General features: G+C 36.7%; 1 protein-coding gene across 3 annotated transcripts in view; it reads right to left on the bottom strand.

Moving 5' to 3' along the window:
* Window positions 1-17468, bottom strand: part of CSMD3 (CUB and Sushi multiple domains 3) — a 1478779-nt gene that overhangs the window by 813672 nt on the left and 647639 nt on the right. For all 3 annotated transcript variants that reach the window (XM_086335396.1, XM_086335395.1, XM_086335397.1), the window contains one exon: window positions 6551-6675. In XM_086335396.1, coding sequence (XP_086191522.1) covers window positions 6551-6675 — 125 coding nt within the window. The remainder of the gene's footprint in view (window positions 1-6550; window positions 6676-17468) is intronic.

The following is a 17468-nucleotide window of genomic DNA, read 5'->3' on the forward strand; positions in this document are numbered from 1 at the left end:
AATCTTGTTATCTGCTTGACCATGTCCAATTCATCTTGACTCATGGATCTAACATTCTAAGTTTCTATATAATATTGTTCTTAATGGCATCAGACACATCCAAAACTGAGTGTCATTTCTGCTTTGGCCCAGCCACTTCATTGTTTCTAGAGCTATTTGTAACTGCCCTCCTTCCTTCATCAGTAGCATAGTGAACATCTTCTGATCTGGGACAGGGGGCTCATCTTCCAGTTTATATCTTTTGCCTTTTCATCTTGTTCATGGGGTTCCCCAGACAAGAGTACTGAAGTGCATAGCCATTTCATCCTCCACTGGACCAAATTCTGTCAGAACTCTTCACTATGATCTGTCCATCATGGACGGCCCTGCATGGCTTCACTCATGGCTTCACTGAGTTATGCAGGCCATTTTGCCATGACAAGGCTGTGATCCATGAAGGGGACAACTATCAGTACCTTTATCATTTGAGGCTTGTGTTTCATTCAGCTCATGCACTAAATGCTTTCATATAGTTTACCTCATTTTATACTCATACAAATTCTCAATTCCCTATGAAGTAGACACTGATTTACTATAATGCTCCTTTTACAGAAAATAAATCTGGTAATTATAAAGAAGGCAGATTACTTAAGTAGAAGGTCAGGGATTTAAACTGGCATAGTGTGATACCTGAATTCATATTCTTGATTATTTCATTTCACTGGTTTGCAGTATGAAGTTAAGAAATAGCATGTGGCCTTTGAACATTATTCATGTATAACAAAAGTAAGTTTTGGAAGGGATTAGAATACCAGCAATATGTATGATAAATTGTAGTCAAAATTAAAAAGCATGAGACAGATGTAGTAATGGAATTATGGAACAGTGACAGTGGTAGTAGAGGTTTAATGGTTCTTTCAGAGATACTTCAGATAAAGTGAAAGTGAAAAAGAAGTCACTCAGTTGTGTCCGACTCTTTGCAACCCCATGGACTGTAGCCCACCAGGCTCCTCCACCCATGGGATTCTCCAGGCAAGAGTACTGGAGTGGGTTGCCATTTCTTTCTCCAGAGGGTCCTCCGGATCCAGGGATCAAACCCGGGTCTCCAGCATTGTAGGCAGATGCTTTACCATCTGAGCCAATACCTCAGATAAGGAGTGACTAGATAAACTAGATTCACAAACCCAATTCCAGTGCGTCTTGGGGGTGGAGCTTCCCCCACAACACAAGGCATGGAGACACCAGCCAGGTGTATTACAAGTCAACATAATTCTGACACTATCTTGGAGATAGTATCAGATTCCACAGTTTAATATTCAGTCTAGAAGACTGTCCCCAACTCCCCAGCACCCCTCCACTTCAGATGCCATTCTCAAGCCACATTGTTGCCTACGCTACTACCAATAAGCTACAAACTGGAGATTCCCACAACCTTCTTCTTGGACTTCAGATACCAATCACCAGACCATGTCTGTTACCTATACTTCTAATTGACTGACTATAAGTCAGAGATTTCCAAGATTATCCTATTTTGGGGTTTGATTAATTTGCTACAGCAGCTCACAGAACTCAGAGAAATATTTTACTTACTAGATTACTAATTGATTATGAAAAGAAGTAACTCAGGAATGGCTACACAAAATAAATGCACAAGGCAAGGCTTGGGAATGGTGTTTAAACATTCACATCATCTCCAGGTATATTACTCTCCTCAAATCTCCAAGTGTTCACCAACTTAGAAGTTCTCTGAACCCTGTGCTTTTGTGGTTTTATGGAGGCTTCATTACATATACATGATTAATTAAATCACTGGCTATACATGACTGGTTTAATCTTCAGCCCCTCTCTTCTTCTTAGAGGTCAAGAGGTGAGACTATATGTTGAAATAGAAAATAATCACACGTTCTGCCCTTATGGTATTTCTTTGTTTTCAATGCCTGACTATCTCCAAACATGGAAATAATCTCCTTTCATCTGAATTTTGCAGAGGATTTTACCTCTCTTGTGCACAAAACAGTCTACTATGTATTAGTTTTGTGTTTATACCTTGCAAATCAATACAAAATAATAAAAAATTTACATACCTTGTATCTCATGTACTGTTTAATATGACATACCTACATTCTATATACCTACATACCTACATTCATTAATGTTTGTGGAATCCAAAATAATCAGTATGTTAATAAGTGAATAAACAAATAACTGGATGATTGATTGAATAAAGAAATTAAAAGGTGACTCCTCAGTTTTTACTCTACTTTTAAAAATATTTTCCCTCCCCCACTTTTGGCTTTCTTTTCTAATCTTGTCTTAATCACCTCTTCCATTACTCTCAAGAATAGACCACACCATTGTGACTTAACAGAAAAAAAAAAAATCATTATTTGGGGCAAGCCAAATAAATATTGACTGAAAATTAGTCAAAAAAGTTTTTCCCAATCTATCAAGATTAACACTCTTAAATATTTCCTAGGTAACATTGCCAATTCTCAAATGATGTTTCTTTGAACAACATGAAAGTCTAAAATAAATTTTCTATATATGTTCCATTCACCACGTAAATCTTATTTGCATAAGCTCTTGCTTTTGGGTATCTATTGCATTTCCAACAAAGGAAAATTATTTCCATAACAGTATATTGTCAAATATCTCATATACATATTCCATTTAGGGAATAAAAATTATTTTCTGAGGTTGTGTAAAATATATTAATATTAATTTCTGATTGTCCTTTTTCTTTTGATTCGTAATTTGCAGTTTGTGTGAATTTAAATCCCTTTAAAAGCACAATTTCTTAATTGCTCAACCATGCAATACATAGACAGCAGTTATATTAATGACTTCTCAAAGGTGCAGTGCACTGATACTGTTATTTATGCTGCTATCTGGAAAAAAGCATATTTATTCTGTCCAAGCACCCATGAGACTTGAAAACTGTTCTTCATTCAGACTCACAGTGAATAGTCATTTTAATTAGTCATTAAATAATAGTCATTTTATTTCAGCATGTTTTCTCCATTACCGTTTCAACACTACAGCCAGTGACTTCTACCAGCAAATTTTTTTCCCAATAAACCATACACACATGTGCCCTGCATGCAATGAGTAAAGTTGTGTATAAATGATTAATATCTGTAGGAAATGTAATATTAAGATGAAATAATAATAATAAATTAATTTTGAACACACAAATATTATACCTTCCAACAATGACTGATGACTATTGAGTGAAAATATATGTCTCTCTCTCTCTCTCTCTCTCTCTCTATATATATATATATATATATATATACACACACACACACAGATGTTTGTGCATGTATATTTACATACATATAAATATATCAATAATGTATCTTAGAACCAAAGAAAATATGCATGTATTAATATTCAAGGGACATTTCTTGAGATTTAAGTCAATACAGAACTGTTCTTTCTACTACAGGGTTTGTAAAAGGTAACAAAATAATGTAATACTAGTTTTGCCTTTGAGCAATTTACCATCATAATAAATATGAATCATTATTCTTATTGAAGTGAGAGTCTTGAATGAAAAAGATGGTTTATAGTATCAGTCTCACTCTAGGTAAACCTTAAATCCCATGATCTGGCTACAATTTCTGTTTCTATGTGAGACTTTGTTCCTGCGTTAATCTTTTTCTTTAATCTGTCCTCTACTTTCCCATTCTTTCTTTCCATAAAAGAAATGCACACATCTAATTTATGTAAAACTGGTGTGTGGACACCACTACCTTGAAACCTCAATTTTCACTTTTGTCCCTTATAAGTATATCTTGAGTGGAGAATATCATAAGAAATCAACTTTAAACAGCTTACTGTTCTTTCATTGTTGGGACATTGGTGAGAGTAATTACCACAATATTTATTTACTCAGTGTCCACTTTATAAAAAGCAAACCAAGATATTTCATATCTCAAAGCCAAGAATAAGTTTGATTTTGTGGTGTCATTGTTATATTTCATAGACAGTGGCTTTCATGTAAACTTTACATTTTTTTATATTTCTTTAGCTGCTGTCACATTTAACATGTAAACCATTCTTAATTTTTTTCTTAAAACTTAAAAGCTTTTGTACAACAAAGGAAAACATAAACAAAACAAAAAGGCAACCTATACATGGGAGAAAACATCTGCAAACAATGCAACCAGCAACAGATTAATATCTAAAATATGCAAATAGTTCATATAGCTCAATATCAAAAAGACAAACAACCCAACCAAAACATGGGCAGAAGATCTAAAAAGACATTTCACCAAAGAAGACATACAGATGACCAGCAGGCACATGAAAAATGCCCAACATCACTAATTATTAGAGAAATTCAAGTCAAAACTTCAGTAATGTATTACCTCATACCAGTCAGAACAGCCAAAATCTAAAAGTCTATAAATAATAAATGCTGGGGAGAATGTGGAGGAAAGAACCCCCACTACACTGTTGGTGACAATGTAAATTGCCATAGCCACTATGGAGAACAGTAGGACGCTGCCTTCAAAGGTATAAAAATAGAGTTGTCATATGATCCTAAAATCCTAGTTCTGGGCATCTATCTGGAGAAAAAAGAATTTTAACATGCATCCCAAAGTTCATAACAGGACTATTTACAATAGTCAGGACATGGAAGCAACCTAAGTGTCTACTGACAGATGAAAGGATAAAGAAATGTAATACATACATACAGTGGAATATTGCTCAGCCATAAAAAAGAATGAAATAATGTCATTTGCAGCAACATAGATGAACTAAGAGATTATCTTACTAAGTTAAGAAAATCAGACAAAGACAAACACTGTATTCCACATTTAAATGTGGAATCTAAAAGACAGATACAGATTAACTTATTTAGAAAACAGCAGTAGACTTACAGACAGAAAGCAAACAAATATAGTTATCAAAATGGGTCTGGGGAGAAAGATAAATTAGGAGTTGGGATTAAAATATATATACTACTGTATATAAAATAGATAACCAACAATGACCTACTGTATAGAACAGGGATTATACTCAATATCTTGTAACATTGTATAATGAAAGACAATGTAAAAAATAATAAATATTTATATGTATAACTGTACAATTTATTGTACACCTTAAACTAACACAGCATTGTAAATCAACCATATTTCAATAATTTTTTTAATGTTTTTTACCAACTTGTACAAATAAGCTTTTGTTTAGGATCATGTAACTTCCCTTAGGATCATATTTTATCTTATTTTCTCATTATCTCTGTTTCACATTATTATTACTTGAACCCAAGAAAAATCTAGGCTCTCTCTTCTTCTTACTTTGGGTTATCATTGCCAAGGGAATAGAATATAACTATTTGCTTCCATTTTACTATTTTCTATTCCCTCTTTAGTGATCTGAAATTGGACTTCTCTCCACAAACTATGATATCATTCTTAAAGACTCTGTCATTTTTCAAACATTTGAGCTTGGGAGAGTGACTGGATATCTCTGTGTCTCACAACACTCATTTCTAAAATGGAGATAATAATGCTACTCCATTGGTTTGTTTAGAGGATTTAAATGAGTCAGAGTATATGCAGTGGTTAGCACAGTGCCTGATGCATAGTAAGTGCCTAAAAAATTGAGCCTATGATGAAATTGCCTATATAATTTCACTATTCAGTTTTTTTATACTTACTAAGAGCGTGACTTTTTTTTTTTTACTATCACAGACTTTAGTCTCATAGTCTCATCATCTTTAACTTCTTATCGCTTTCTCCTTCCATATCCAGCTAGTTGTCAAATACTTTGTCTTTTTCCTCTTACAACAGCTCTCAAATCTATCTTTTCTCTAGTCACCAGAATCTGTCTGAGAGGACTCTAGAGGGTGGGGCAACTGAGTGAAAATGTTCCCTCAGGGAGAGGAAGTGCTAATGGAACTTTGAGTACTAAGACACTGAAATATGCAGAGATGCCATTTATTAAAAATTACAACAGCAACAAACAAGCAACAAGAGCACCAGTAAGCCAGAATCAGGTGTTCATTTTCAAATGTAGCTAAATAAAGTTTAGAATAAAAGGGCTTCATTTAATTTATATGAAAATAATTCTTATCTGCAGTTACTGGTAATATGAAAAGCCAGAGAACTCATTGATTTGTCTTAGTTTAAATTAATTAATCATAGAACAAGTGTTCCACCTGCACTGCCACTGACATCACGACTACTGTACATTTAAGCAATTAAAATGGCAAAGCATACAAATTAAGGTGCAATTATTGTTTAAAATTCCATATCTACATTAATGCCTCTACAGGGTGAGTAATAATTTTTAAAAAGGCAAAAAGAGTTATCATTGCTTGTATTACATATTTTAATGTTCCAATTTGCTACCATATGATTATTAGACTGCAAACTGCTTGGGATTTGACACAGTGGTTTGCCTATTACATATTTTTAATAATATTGTCAAATATATGAGCTAAATGTTTCCTGCATTACAATTCAGTTTCAATTGAAATTTATATTCAATGGAATGAATTCACACTATTAAAATATGTTAGGAAAGTATTTTTATTTTAAAGACTCTTCCTTACCTTTACATACAGGCCTGTGATCACTCCAAGCAGCAAAAACTTCAGCTATCCGTTGGCAGGTGATGCTCTTAGCACCCTGTAGGACATAATCTTCATCACAAGAGAACTGCACAGTTGATCCAAGGCTAAAATAGAGCAAAGGATTAAAAAAACAGTGTTAGAAGCATATAACATAACAATTAGGTTCCAGTTCTACTGGCAATATTGAGTAGGTGAAAAATGTCCCACAGTGACAAAAAATATTCTTTGGGGGAACCAAAATATGAAAATATGACTTGTACAAATATATAATAAAAATCATAAATATGAATATACTGTAAATCAACAACATGCTGATATTGGTAGGAACTGTAGAAAGCTCTCATCAAGTTTAATTATCTTCTTATTAGTTGTAGAAGCCAAAGCTAAACTGACTAAATTTCCCATCTTAAGTAGGTGGTAAATGTGAAGCAAAGAGTAGACTTCTAACCTTGAATTACAATGCTTGTGTTCATACCACATGACAGTACTTCTTTAGCAGATATTTACATAGGTATTTACTTGGACAGGTATTTGCCCATCCATGGATGTGTGTGTGTGTATATATATATATATATTTTTTTTTTTTTTAAATAAACTGACCATGTATTTTCCCCCTAAAATCCTTAAACAGCAACTTACCAGTGGGAAAAAATAACAAATTCTATTTTCTTAAAATGGCTTAAATTCCTTCCAACAATAAGTCACTGGCAGCTTCTCCACCTCATCTCTAACACAATGCCACATGTCATCAGCACCTGTAGCAGCTGACAGTTTTTGCACATGCCATGCTGTTTTCTGTCTGCACCCTCTGTGCCTGGAAAACATTATCTGTACCCTCTCTCCCAGGCAGTGCCTGAACAGCTCCTGTTCAACTTCCTGAGCTTATCATGCAGGGGGATTTCGTGATCACATTTGTGTTGCTAAAAGAGATCTCTGGAACAGTGTGTAGGGCAGTTTAAAAGGAAGATTAATCAGAAAAAGGTAGGCCAGTAGAATCATAATTCAAGTAGTTTAGGTCAAGGGTTGGCAACGGTGTCCATCCTGCAGGCTAAACCTGGTCTACTGGCTATACACACGTATACATATATGCATGTATATACATATATATACACACATAAATATATACACACATAAATATATGCACTGTATGTATGTATATATATGTATATGCATGTGTATATATGTATGTATGTAAATATATTTGTGATATTTGTAAATATATATTTGTAATAATAAATATATAATAAAATATATATGTGTATATATGTATATGGTATATATTATATATACATATATGTGTATGTATATATATAGTTCATATAAAGTAAAACATTTATCTTTAATACACATGCAGATTTATCAAAAATGTCCAAGTCCAGAGATATTGTATCCCTATAATTGGAGAAAACTATCCTTGGGTAGGGCTTCCCAGATGGTGCTAGTGGTAAAGAACTTGCCTGCCAATGAAGGAGACATAAGAAATGTGGGTTAGATTCCTGGGTTGGGAGGATCCCCTGGAGGAGAGCATGCAACCCACTCTAGTATTCTTGCCTGGAGAACCCCATGGACAGAGGAGCCTGGTAGGCTACAGACCATAGGGTCGCAAAGAGTCAGACACAACTGAAGCAACCTAGCTCGCATGCATTGGTTAAAATTCTCGGTCATGGCTACTTAAATTGCTTATAATTCTGGAGAAGGAAATGGCAGTTATGTACTCAACTCTTATATATGACACATTTATTGTATTCCAGGGACAAAAAAGAATGTAATGTGATCAAAAAAGAATGTAATGTGATTACAGTACACAAATTAAGAGGACACGGGTATGAAATGAAGTTAAGGAAGAAAAAAAAGAGACTGAGGGCAGATCATTTATAAATCAGTACATCATAGTAAGAGTTGTAACTTTTACTCTGGGAGAATGGAGGAGTAGTTATAGGACTATGAACCAAAGGAATGGCATTATGACATTTAATGTTTTAAAGTGACCAAATTATCTCTGGTTGAAGAATAAATGTTAAGAAGAAAAAGGCAGAAGTAGGAATTTGATTACAGCATGTTGGAGTAATCATGTTTCTCAGGGAGATGATATGGTGTGATCTATACTAGGGAGGTTCAATTAAGTTCAGTTCAGTCGGTCTGTCATGTTTGACTCTTTGTGACCCCATGAACTGCAGCATGCCAGGCCTCCCTGTCCATCACCAACTGCCAGAGTTTACACAAACTCATGTCCACTGAGTCGGTGATGCCATCCAACTGTCGTCACCTTCTCTTCCCACCTTCAATCTTATCCCAGCATCAGGGTATGCTCAAATGAGTCAGTTCTTTGCATCAGGTGGCCAAAGCACTGGAGTGTCAGTTTCAGCATCTGTCCTTCCAATGAATATTATGGACTGATTTCCTTTAGGATGGACCAGTTGGATCTCCTTGCAGGCCAAGGGACTCTCAAGAGTCTTCTCCAACCCACAGTCCAAAAGCATCAATTTTTCAGCGCTCAGCTTTCTTTATAGTTCAACTTTCACATCCATACATCACTACTGGAAAAACCATAGCTTTGACTAGATGGACTTTGTTGGCAAAATAATGTCCCTGCTTTTTAATATGTTGTTTAGGTTGGTCTGGGAGCGGTGGCTGTGCAGGCGCAGGAGGGCCTAGAGGAGCTACTCCTCGTTCAAGGTCAGGAGGGATGGCAGTGAGGAGATACCTCTCGTCCAAGGTAAGGAGCAGCGGCTGCGCTTTGCTGGAGCAGCCATGAAGAGATACCCCATGTCCAAGGTAAGAGAAACCCAAGTAAGACAGTAGGTGTTGCAAGAAGGCATCAGAGGGCAGACAAACTGAAACCATAATCACAGAAAACTAGTCAATCTAATCACACTAGGACCATAGCCTTGTCTAACTTAATGAAACTAAGCCATGTCATGTGGGGCCAACCAAGACAGGCGGGTCATGGTGGAGAGGTATGAGAGAATGTGGTCCACTGGACAAGAGAATGGCAAACCACTTCAGTACTCTTGCCTTGAGAACCCCATGAACAGTATGAAAAGGCAAAATGATAGGATACTGAAAGAGGAACTCCCCAGGTCAGTAGGTGCCCAATATGCTACTGGAGATCAGTGGAGAAATAACTCCAGAAAGAATGAAGGGATGGAGCCAAAGCAAAAACAATTCCCAGTTGTGGATGTGACTGGTGATAGAAGCAAGGTCCAATGCTGTAAGGAACAACACTGCATCAGTTCAGTTCAGTTCAGTGTTTGGTCATGTTCGACTCTTTGCGACCCCATGAATTGCAGATCGCCAGGCCTCCCTGTCCATCACCAACTCCCAGAGTTCAGCCAGACTCACTTCCATCGAGTCAGTGATACCATCCAGCCATCTCATCCTCTGTCATCCCCTTCTCCTCCTGCCCCCAATCCCTCCCAGCATCAGACTCTTTTCCAATGAGTCAACTCTTCGCATGAGGTGGCCAAAGTACTGGAGTTTCAGCTCTAGCATCATTCCTTCCACAGAAATCCCAGGGCTGATCTCCTTCAGAATGGATTGGTTGGATCTCCTTGCAGTCCAAGGGACTCTCAAGAGTCTTCTCCAACACCACAGTTCAAAAGCATCAATTCTTCGGTGCTCAGCTTCTTCACAGTCCAACTCTCACATCAATACATGACCACTGGAAAAACCATAGCCTTGACTAGACGGACCTTTGTTGGCAAAGTATTATCTCTGCTTTTGAATATGCTATCTAGGTTGGTCATAACTTTCCTTCCAAGGAGTAAGCGTCTTTTAATTTCATGGCTGCATTCACCATCTTCAGTGATTTTGGAGCCAAGAAAAATAAAGTCTGATACTGTTTCCACTGTTTTCCCATCTATTTCCCATGAAGGGATGGGGCCAGATGCCATGATCTTCGTTTTCTGAATGTTGAGCTTTAAGCCAACTTTTTCACTTTCCTCTTTTACTTTCATCAAGAGGCTTTTGAGTTCCTCTTCACTTTCTGCCATAAGGGTGGTGTCATCTGCATATCTGAGGTTATTGATATTTCTCTTGGCAATCTTGATTCCACCTTGTGCTTCTTCCAGTCCAGCATTTCTCGTGATGTACACTGCATAGAAGTTAAATAAGCAGGGTGACAATATACAGCCTTGACATACTCCTTTTCCTATTTGGAACCAGTCTGTTGTTCCATGTCCAGTTCTAACTGTTGCTTCCTGACCTGCATACAGATTTCTCAAGAGGCAGGTCAGGTGGTCTGGTATTCCCATCTCTTGAAGAATTTCCCACAGTTTATTGTGATCCATAGAGTCAAAGGCTTTGGCATAGTCAATAAAGCAGAAATAGATGTTTTTCTGGAACTCTATTGCTTTTTCCATTATCCAGCAGATGTTGGCAATTTGATCTCTGGTTCCTCTGCCTTTTCTAAAACCAGCTTGAACATCTGGAAGTTCACGGTTCACGTATTGCTGAAGCCTGGCTTGGAGAATTTTGAGCATTATTTACTAGCATGTGAGATGAATGCAATTGTGCGGTAGTTTGAGCATTCTTTGGCATTGCCTTTCTTTGGGATTGGAATGAAAACTGACCTTTTCCAGTCCTGTGGCCACTGCTGAGTTTTCCAAATTTGCTGGCATATTGAGTGCAGCACTTTCACAGCATCATCTTTCAGGATTTGAAATAGCTCAATTGGAATTCCATCACCTCCACTAGCATTGTTCATAGAGATGCTTTCTAAGGCCCACATAGGAACCTGGAATGTTAGGTCCATGAATCAAGGCAAACTGGAAGTGGTCAAACGGGAGATGGCAAGGGTGAACGTCAACATTCTAGGAATCAGCGAAGTAAAATGGACTGGAATGGGTGATATTAACTCATATGACCATTATTTCTACTACAGTGGGCAGGAATCCCTTAGAAGAAATGAAGTAGCCATCAGGGTCAAAAAAAGAGTCCTAAATGCAGTACTTTGACGCAATCTCAAAAACGACAGAATGATCTCTGTTCATTTCCAAGGCAAGCCATTCAATATCACAGTAATCCAAGTCTATGCCCCAACCAGTAACGCTGAAGAAGCTGAAGTTGAATGCTTCTATGAAGACCTACATGACCTTTTAGAACACCCAAAAAGATGTCCTTTTCATTATAGGGGACTGGAATGCAAAAGTAGGAAGTCAAGAAACACCTGGGGTAACAGGCAAATTTGGCCTTGGAATTCGGAATGAAGCAGGGCAAAGGCTAATAGATATTTGCTAAGAGAACACACTGGTCATAGCAAACACCCTTTTCCAACAACACAAGAGAAGAAGACACTACACATGGACATCACCAGATGGTCATCACCAAAATCAGGTTGATTATATTCTTTGCAGCCAAAGATGGAGAAGCTCTATACAGTCAGCAAAAACAAGACTGGGAGCTGACTGTGGCTCAGATATGAACTCCTTATTGCCAAATTCTGACTGAAATTGAAGAAAGTAGGGAAAACCACTAGACCATTCAGATATGACTGGAATCAAATCCCCTATAATTATACAGTGGAAGTGAGAAATAGTTTTAAGGGACTAGATCTGATAGATAGAGTGCCTGATGAACCATGGACTGAGGTTCGTGACACTGTACAGGAGACAGGGATCAAGACCATCCCCATGAAAAAGAAATGCAAAAAAGCAAAATGGCTGTCTGGGGAGGCCTTACAAATAGCCACGAAAAGAAAAGAAGCTTATAAAAGCAAAGGAGAAAAGGAAAGATACACCCATTTGAATGCAGAGTTCCCAAGAATAGCAAGGGGAGATAAGAAAGCCTTCCTCAGCAATCAATGCAAATAAATAGAGGAAAACAACAGAATGGGAAAGATTAGAGATCTCTTCAGGAAAATTAGAGATATCAAGGGAACATTTGATGCAAAGATGGCCTCAATAAAGGACAGAAATGGTACGGACAGAAGCAGAAGATATTAAGAAGAGATGGCAAGAATACACAGAAGAACTGTACAAAAAAGATCTTCAAGACCCAGATAATCACGATGGTGTGACCACTCACTTAGAGCCAGACATCCTGGAATGTGAAGTTAAGTGGGCCTTAGAAAGCATCACTATGAACAAAGCTAGTGGAGGTGATGGTTTTCCAGTTGAGCTATTTCAAATCCTGAAAGATGATGCTATGAAAGTGCTGCACTCAATATGCCAGCAAATTTGGAAAACTCAGCAGTGGCTACAGGACTGGAAAAGGTCAGTTTTCATTCCAATCCCAAAGAAAGGCAATGCCAAAGAATGCTCAAACTACCACACAATTGCACTCATCTCACACGCTAGTAAAGGAATGCTCAAAATTCTGCAAGCCAGGCTTCAGCAATACATGAACCGTGAACTTCCAGATGTTCAAGCTGGTTTTAGAAAAGGCAGAGGAACTAGAGATCAAATTGCCAACATCTGCTGGATCAATGAAAAAGCAAAAGAGTTCCAGAAAAACATCTATTTCTGCTCTATTGACTATGCCAAAGCCTTTGACTGTGTGGATCACAATAAACCATGGGAAATTCTTCAAGAGATGGGAATACCAGACCACCTGACCTGCCTCTTGATAAATCTGTATGCAGGTCAGGAAGCAACAGTTAGAACTGGACATGGAACAACAGACTGGTTCCAAATAGGAAAAGGAGTATGTCAAGCCTGTATATTGTCACCCTAGAGTACATCATGAGAAACGCTGGGCTGGAAGAAGCACAAGCTGGAATCAAGATTGCTGGGAGAAGTATCAATAACCTCAGATATGCAGATGACACCACCCTTATGGCAGAAAGTGGAGAGGAACCAAAAATCCTCTTGATGAAAGTGAAAGAGGAGAGTGAAAAAGTTGGCTTAAAGCTCAACATTCAGAAAACGAAGACCATGGCATCTGGTCCCATCACTTCATGGGAAATAGATGGGGAAACAGTGGAAACAGTGTCAGACTTTACTTTTTGGGGCTGCAAAATCACTGCAGATGGTGATTTCAGCCATGAAATTAAAAGACGCTTACTCCTTGGAAGGCAAGTTATGACCAACCTAGATAGCTATTGAAAAGTAGAGGCATTACTTTGGCAACAAAGGTCCGTCTAGTCAAGGCTATGGCTTTTCCAGTGGTCATGTATGGATGTGAGAGTTGGACTGTGAAGAAAGCTGAGCGCCGAAGAACTGATGCTTTTGAACTATGGTGTTGGAGAAGACTCTTGAGAGTCCCTTGGACTGCAAGGAGATCCAACCAGTCCATCGTAAAGGAAATCAGCCCTAGGTGTTCTTTGGAAGGAATGATGCTAGAGCTGAAACTCCAGTACTTTGGCCACCTCATGCGAAGAGTTGACTCATTGGAAAAGACTCTCATGCTGGGAGGGATTAGGGGCAGGAGGAAAAATAGGACGACATAGGATGAGATGGCTGGATGGCATCACCGACTCAATGGACATGAGTTTGAGTTATCTTTGGGAGTTGGTGATAGACAGGGAGGCCTGGCGTGCTGTGATACATGGGGTCGCAAAGAGTCAGACATTTACAGACTTAACTGAACTGAACTGAACTTAGGTTGGTCATAACTTTTCTTCCAAGGAGCAAGCTTGTTTTAATTTCATGGCTGCAGTCACTATCTGCAATGTACCAGTTAGAAACTAACGATGGTAAAACATTACAAAAGAGACCTTAGTACAAGATCTGGCTCACAGAAGTCTGGCCCCCAGAACTTAATGAACTAAATTAATAAACTAAATTAAAGATTCTATCAAGGGCACTGTATTTGTCACAGGTGATTACAATATTCTAGTTTAACCCGGCTGTTCTTACTAAAAACAATATATTGCATCTTGTTTAAGTAACAGGTGTTTTAGCTTGTTTCTTTTGACTATAGAAAACTATAAAGACAATTTGCTATAATAAACACTTAAGTGCTTTGTTGCTATACCTATTCCAAACACTGGCAGTGATTGTCTCTGAAGTTTTTACCATACCCCTCACCAGAGATTAACTTTTCCATTTTTTTTCCTCCAATTAATACACTGGGGGAGGTAGTTTAGATTTGACATTAACAATTTAAACTGCAAATCTTTCAAATCCTAATTTTCCCTTTTCCAGCTTTATGGCTTTGAGAAAATAACAATCTGTCTAAGCCTCAGCTTCCTTATCTGTCATGGTAATGATATGAAATATTATTTGTAAAGTATATAATGGCAAACACATTTCGGATACTCAATTGTATTTCTCAATCACAGAAATAGTTGTGAAAGCCATTAATTTCTTCCCCAGTTTTGAAAAAAAGACTCTTCTTTGGGCATCTGCAAGCACCTTCATTAGGATCATAGCTATACTTTAACATATTCTAAAACAAAAATATAAAAGTAAAAAACAATGCAGAGAAAGCAGAAGTTAATAAAATAAGCAGTCTCTTTAGCAGAATCCAAGGGCAATAACATCCAGAAAATGGGTAGGTTTAACAAATACATTTTTATTTTATGAACTGCTTTAACATTTGAGTTGAAATTAAAGAAAGTGTTTTATTAAAAATATTTATGTCAAGGGAAACAGTAAAAGAATACAAGCTCTGTAATTTTCACTGCAATTTCTTTGTCACTAATGAACAGACATCTGTTCTGCCAGGTTGAATAAAACATTACAGTTTAGTAGGTTATATAATCTGATAGAACATTTTGAAATAAATGATTGAATACATCTTCAGTCTGAAAATAGCAAATCATAAAGCATGTGATATATAAGAGCATAGTTTGAAAAACAATCGTTGACCTAGCCTATGTCTAAATACTACCATATTTTTTTAAAAAATAATACTTATTATTGCAAAAACATTAAAACCTCAAAGCTTTCAGAAAAAGAAGATATGAGAGTTTTCAAAATATATAAATGTTTCGTGTAAATCAAATAGCTAATATAATTTCATACAAATAGAAAAATATGAACAACTAAAAAGATAAGGAAGAACAAATGATGGTGTCTGAGTCAAAGAAGAAGATTTAAGAAATAAGAAGCAGAGGATCTTGAGAGAATAACATAAACAGTGGATTTGTAACTAAATTTTTTTCAGTTATTGATTTTTGGTTTATTTAAAGATCTAGACAACTTTCCGACAGAGGCAGAAATTTATCACTAAAGCAGGTCCATATTTTTTCAAAATTATCACTATACTAGTAGAAACTATCCAAACATGAAAGATGACCTAAAAATTAAAACATCTTCAAACCATTTCTATAAAGGACAAAAAAAAATTATTAAACGTGTAGAAAATTACTATCATTAAAATGACCTCAAAAATCACTAAGATAATATGCTTTTTAGACTTTTAGCAGGGATACTACATGCCAGAATAAATGGAACTATGTCAAAGTTTTGAGTGAATATAAGTTAGAAATCTAGCATTCTATTCATACTTTTTCAAACACGTGGAATCAAAATGTCATACTTTCTTAACTAGGCAAAAATTCAGTTTCTAGTATATATATATGCATATATATATTATACACGCTATATATATATATATATACATACAAAGTTTTTACTACACTAGACAAAGGCTTAAAAAACAAGAAATTAACATGCGATACAGTATTAGCTAAAGTACAGATTTTGTTCAAATTTCACAAAATCTTATGCTTGTGCCCATTATTTGATTTCATAGATTATTCAAGATTCCACATTTATTTAATTGCATTGAGCAGCTTTAGCTTCATGTAACAATGTCTGATAAATTATCTTTCCATTTTTATTCTGTCATATGTATTTTCTAATTTTATTTTCATGGCTTCTTAGATACACCCATCATTTAAAAGTGGACATTTAATTTCCAAAAGCATTGGGTTTCTAAAGTAGCTTTGATATTAATTTCTCATTTTGATACTAATTTCTCATTTAAATGCTCTCTTCTTTGCAATTACCCTCTGTCTTTTTTTCAGTCTTTTAACTTTATTAAGGCTTTCAATGACTAAGTCAAAGATCTTTCCTTGTAACTAGAGAGCGTTAACAAATTTTGATCTCTTTCTGTAATGACCTTTATGTCTGAGTGTCTCACAGCAAGATCACAAATTCAAAGTGTTCCAAATTGAACTTGCTTTTCCTGAGATCCATTTGTCTTCCTAAAATTCCAATCTTAGTAAATTCTACTGTTTGTCTAGTCAAGGCTATGGTTTTTCCTGTGGTCATGTATGGATATGAGAGTTGGACTGTGAAGAAGGCTGAACGCCGAAGAATTGATGCTTTTGAACTGTGGTGTTGGAGAAGACTCTTGAGAGTCCCTTGGACTGCAAGGAGATCCAACCAGTCCATTCTGAAGGAGATCAGCCCTGGGATTTCTTTGGAAGAAGTGATGCTAAAGCTGAAACTCCAGTACTTTGGCCACCTCATGCAATGAGTTGACTCATTGGCAAAGACTCTGATGCTGGGAGGGATTGGGGGCAGGAGGAAAAGAGAACGACAGAGGATGAGATGGCTGGATGGCATCACTGACTCGATGGATGTGAGTCTTAGTGAACTCCGGGAGTTGGTGATGGACAGGGAGGCCTGGCATGCTGTGATTCATGGGGTCACAAAGAGTCAGACACGACTGAGCGACTGATCTGATCTGATCTGATCTATTTAGTAATCCAAGACAGAAATATCTACACTTGCAAATAATTTTCATTAATTAAATTATTCAGTATACATTCATTGCTTATGTAGGCCTGACAACCTCAAATGTCTTATAGATAATCAAGGCCAAAAGCTTGATAATGAATAGGTAAGTATATGCTTGCTTAAATCCATTTATATTTTAAAAGGATTTTCTTTTTTTTCAAATACTATGCAGAGCCAACAAAATAGAAAACTTGCTGACTATGGTTATTTCACTTTTTGGGATATGTTAGGTTACGACAAAGAGATGCAGAGGACACAATACTGAA

The sequence above is a fragment of the Bos grunniens genome, chromosome 14, assembly GCF_055505025.1.
Source record: "Bos grunniens cultivar Pamir isolate PY7600 chromosome 14, Bosgru_T2T1.0, whole genome shotgun sequence".
Taxonomy (NCBI): domain Eukaryota; kingdom Metazoa; phylum Chordata; class Mammalia; order Artiodactyla; family Bovidae; genus Bos; species Bos grunniens.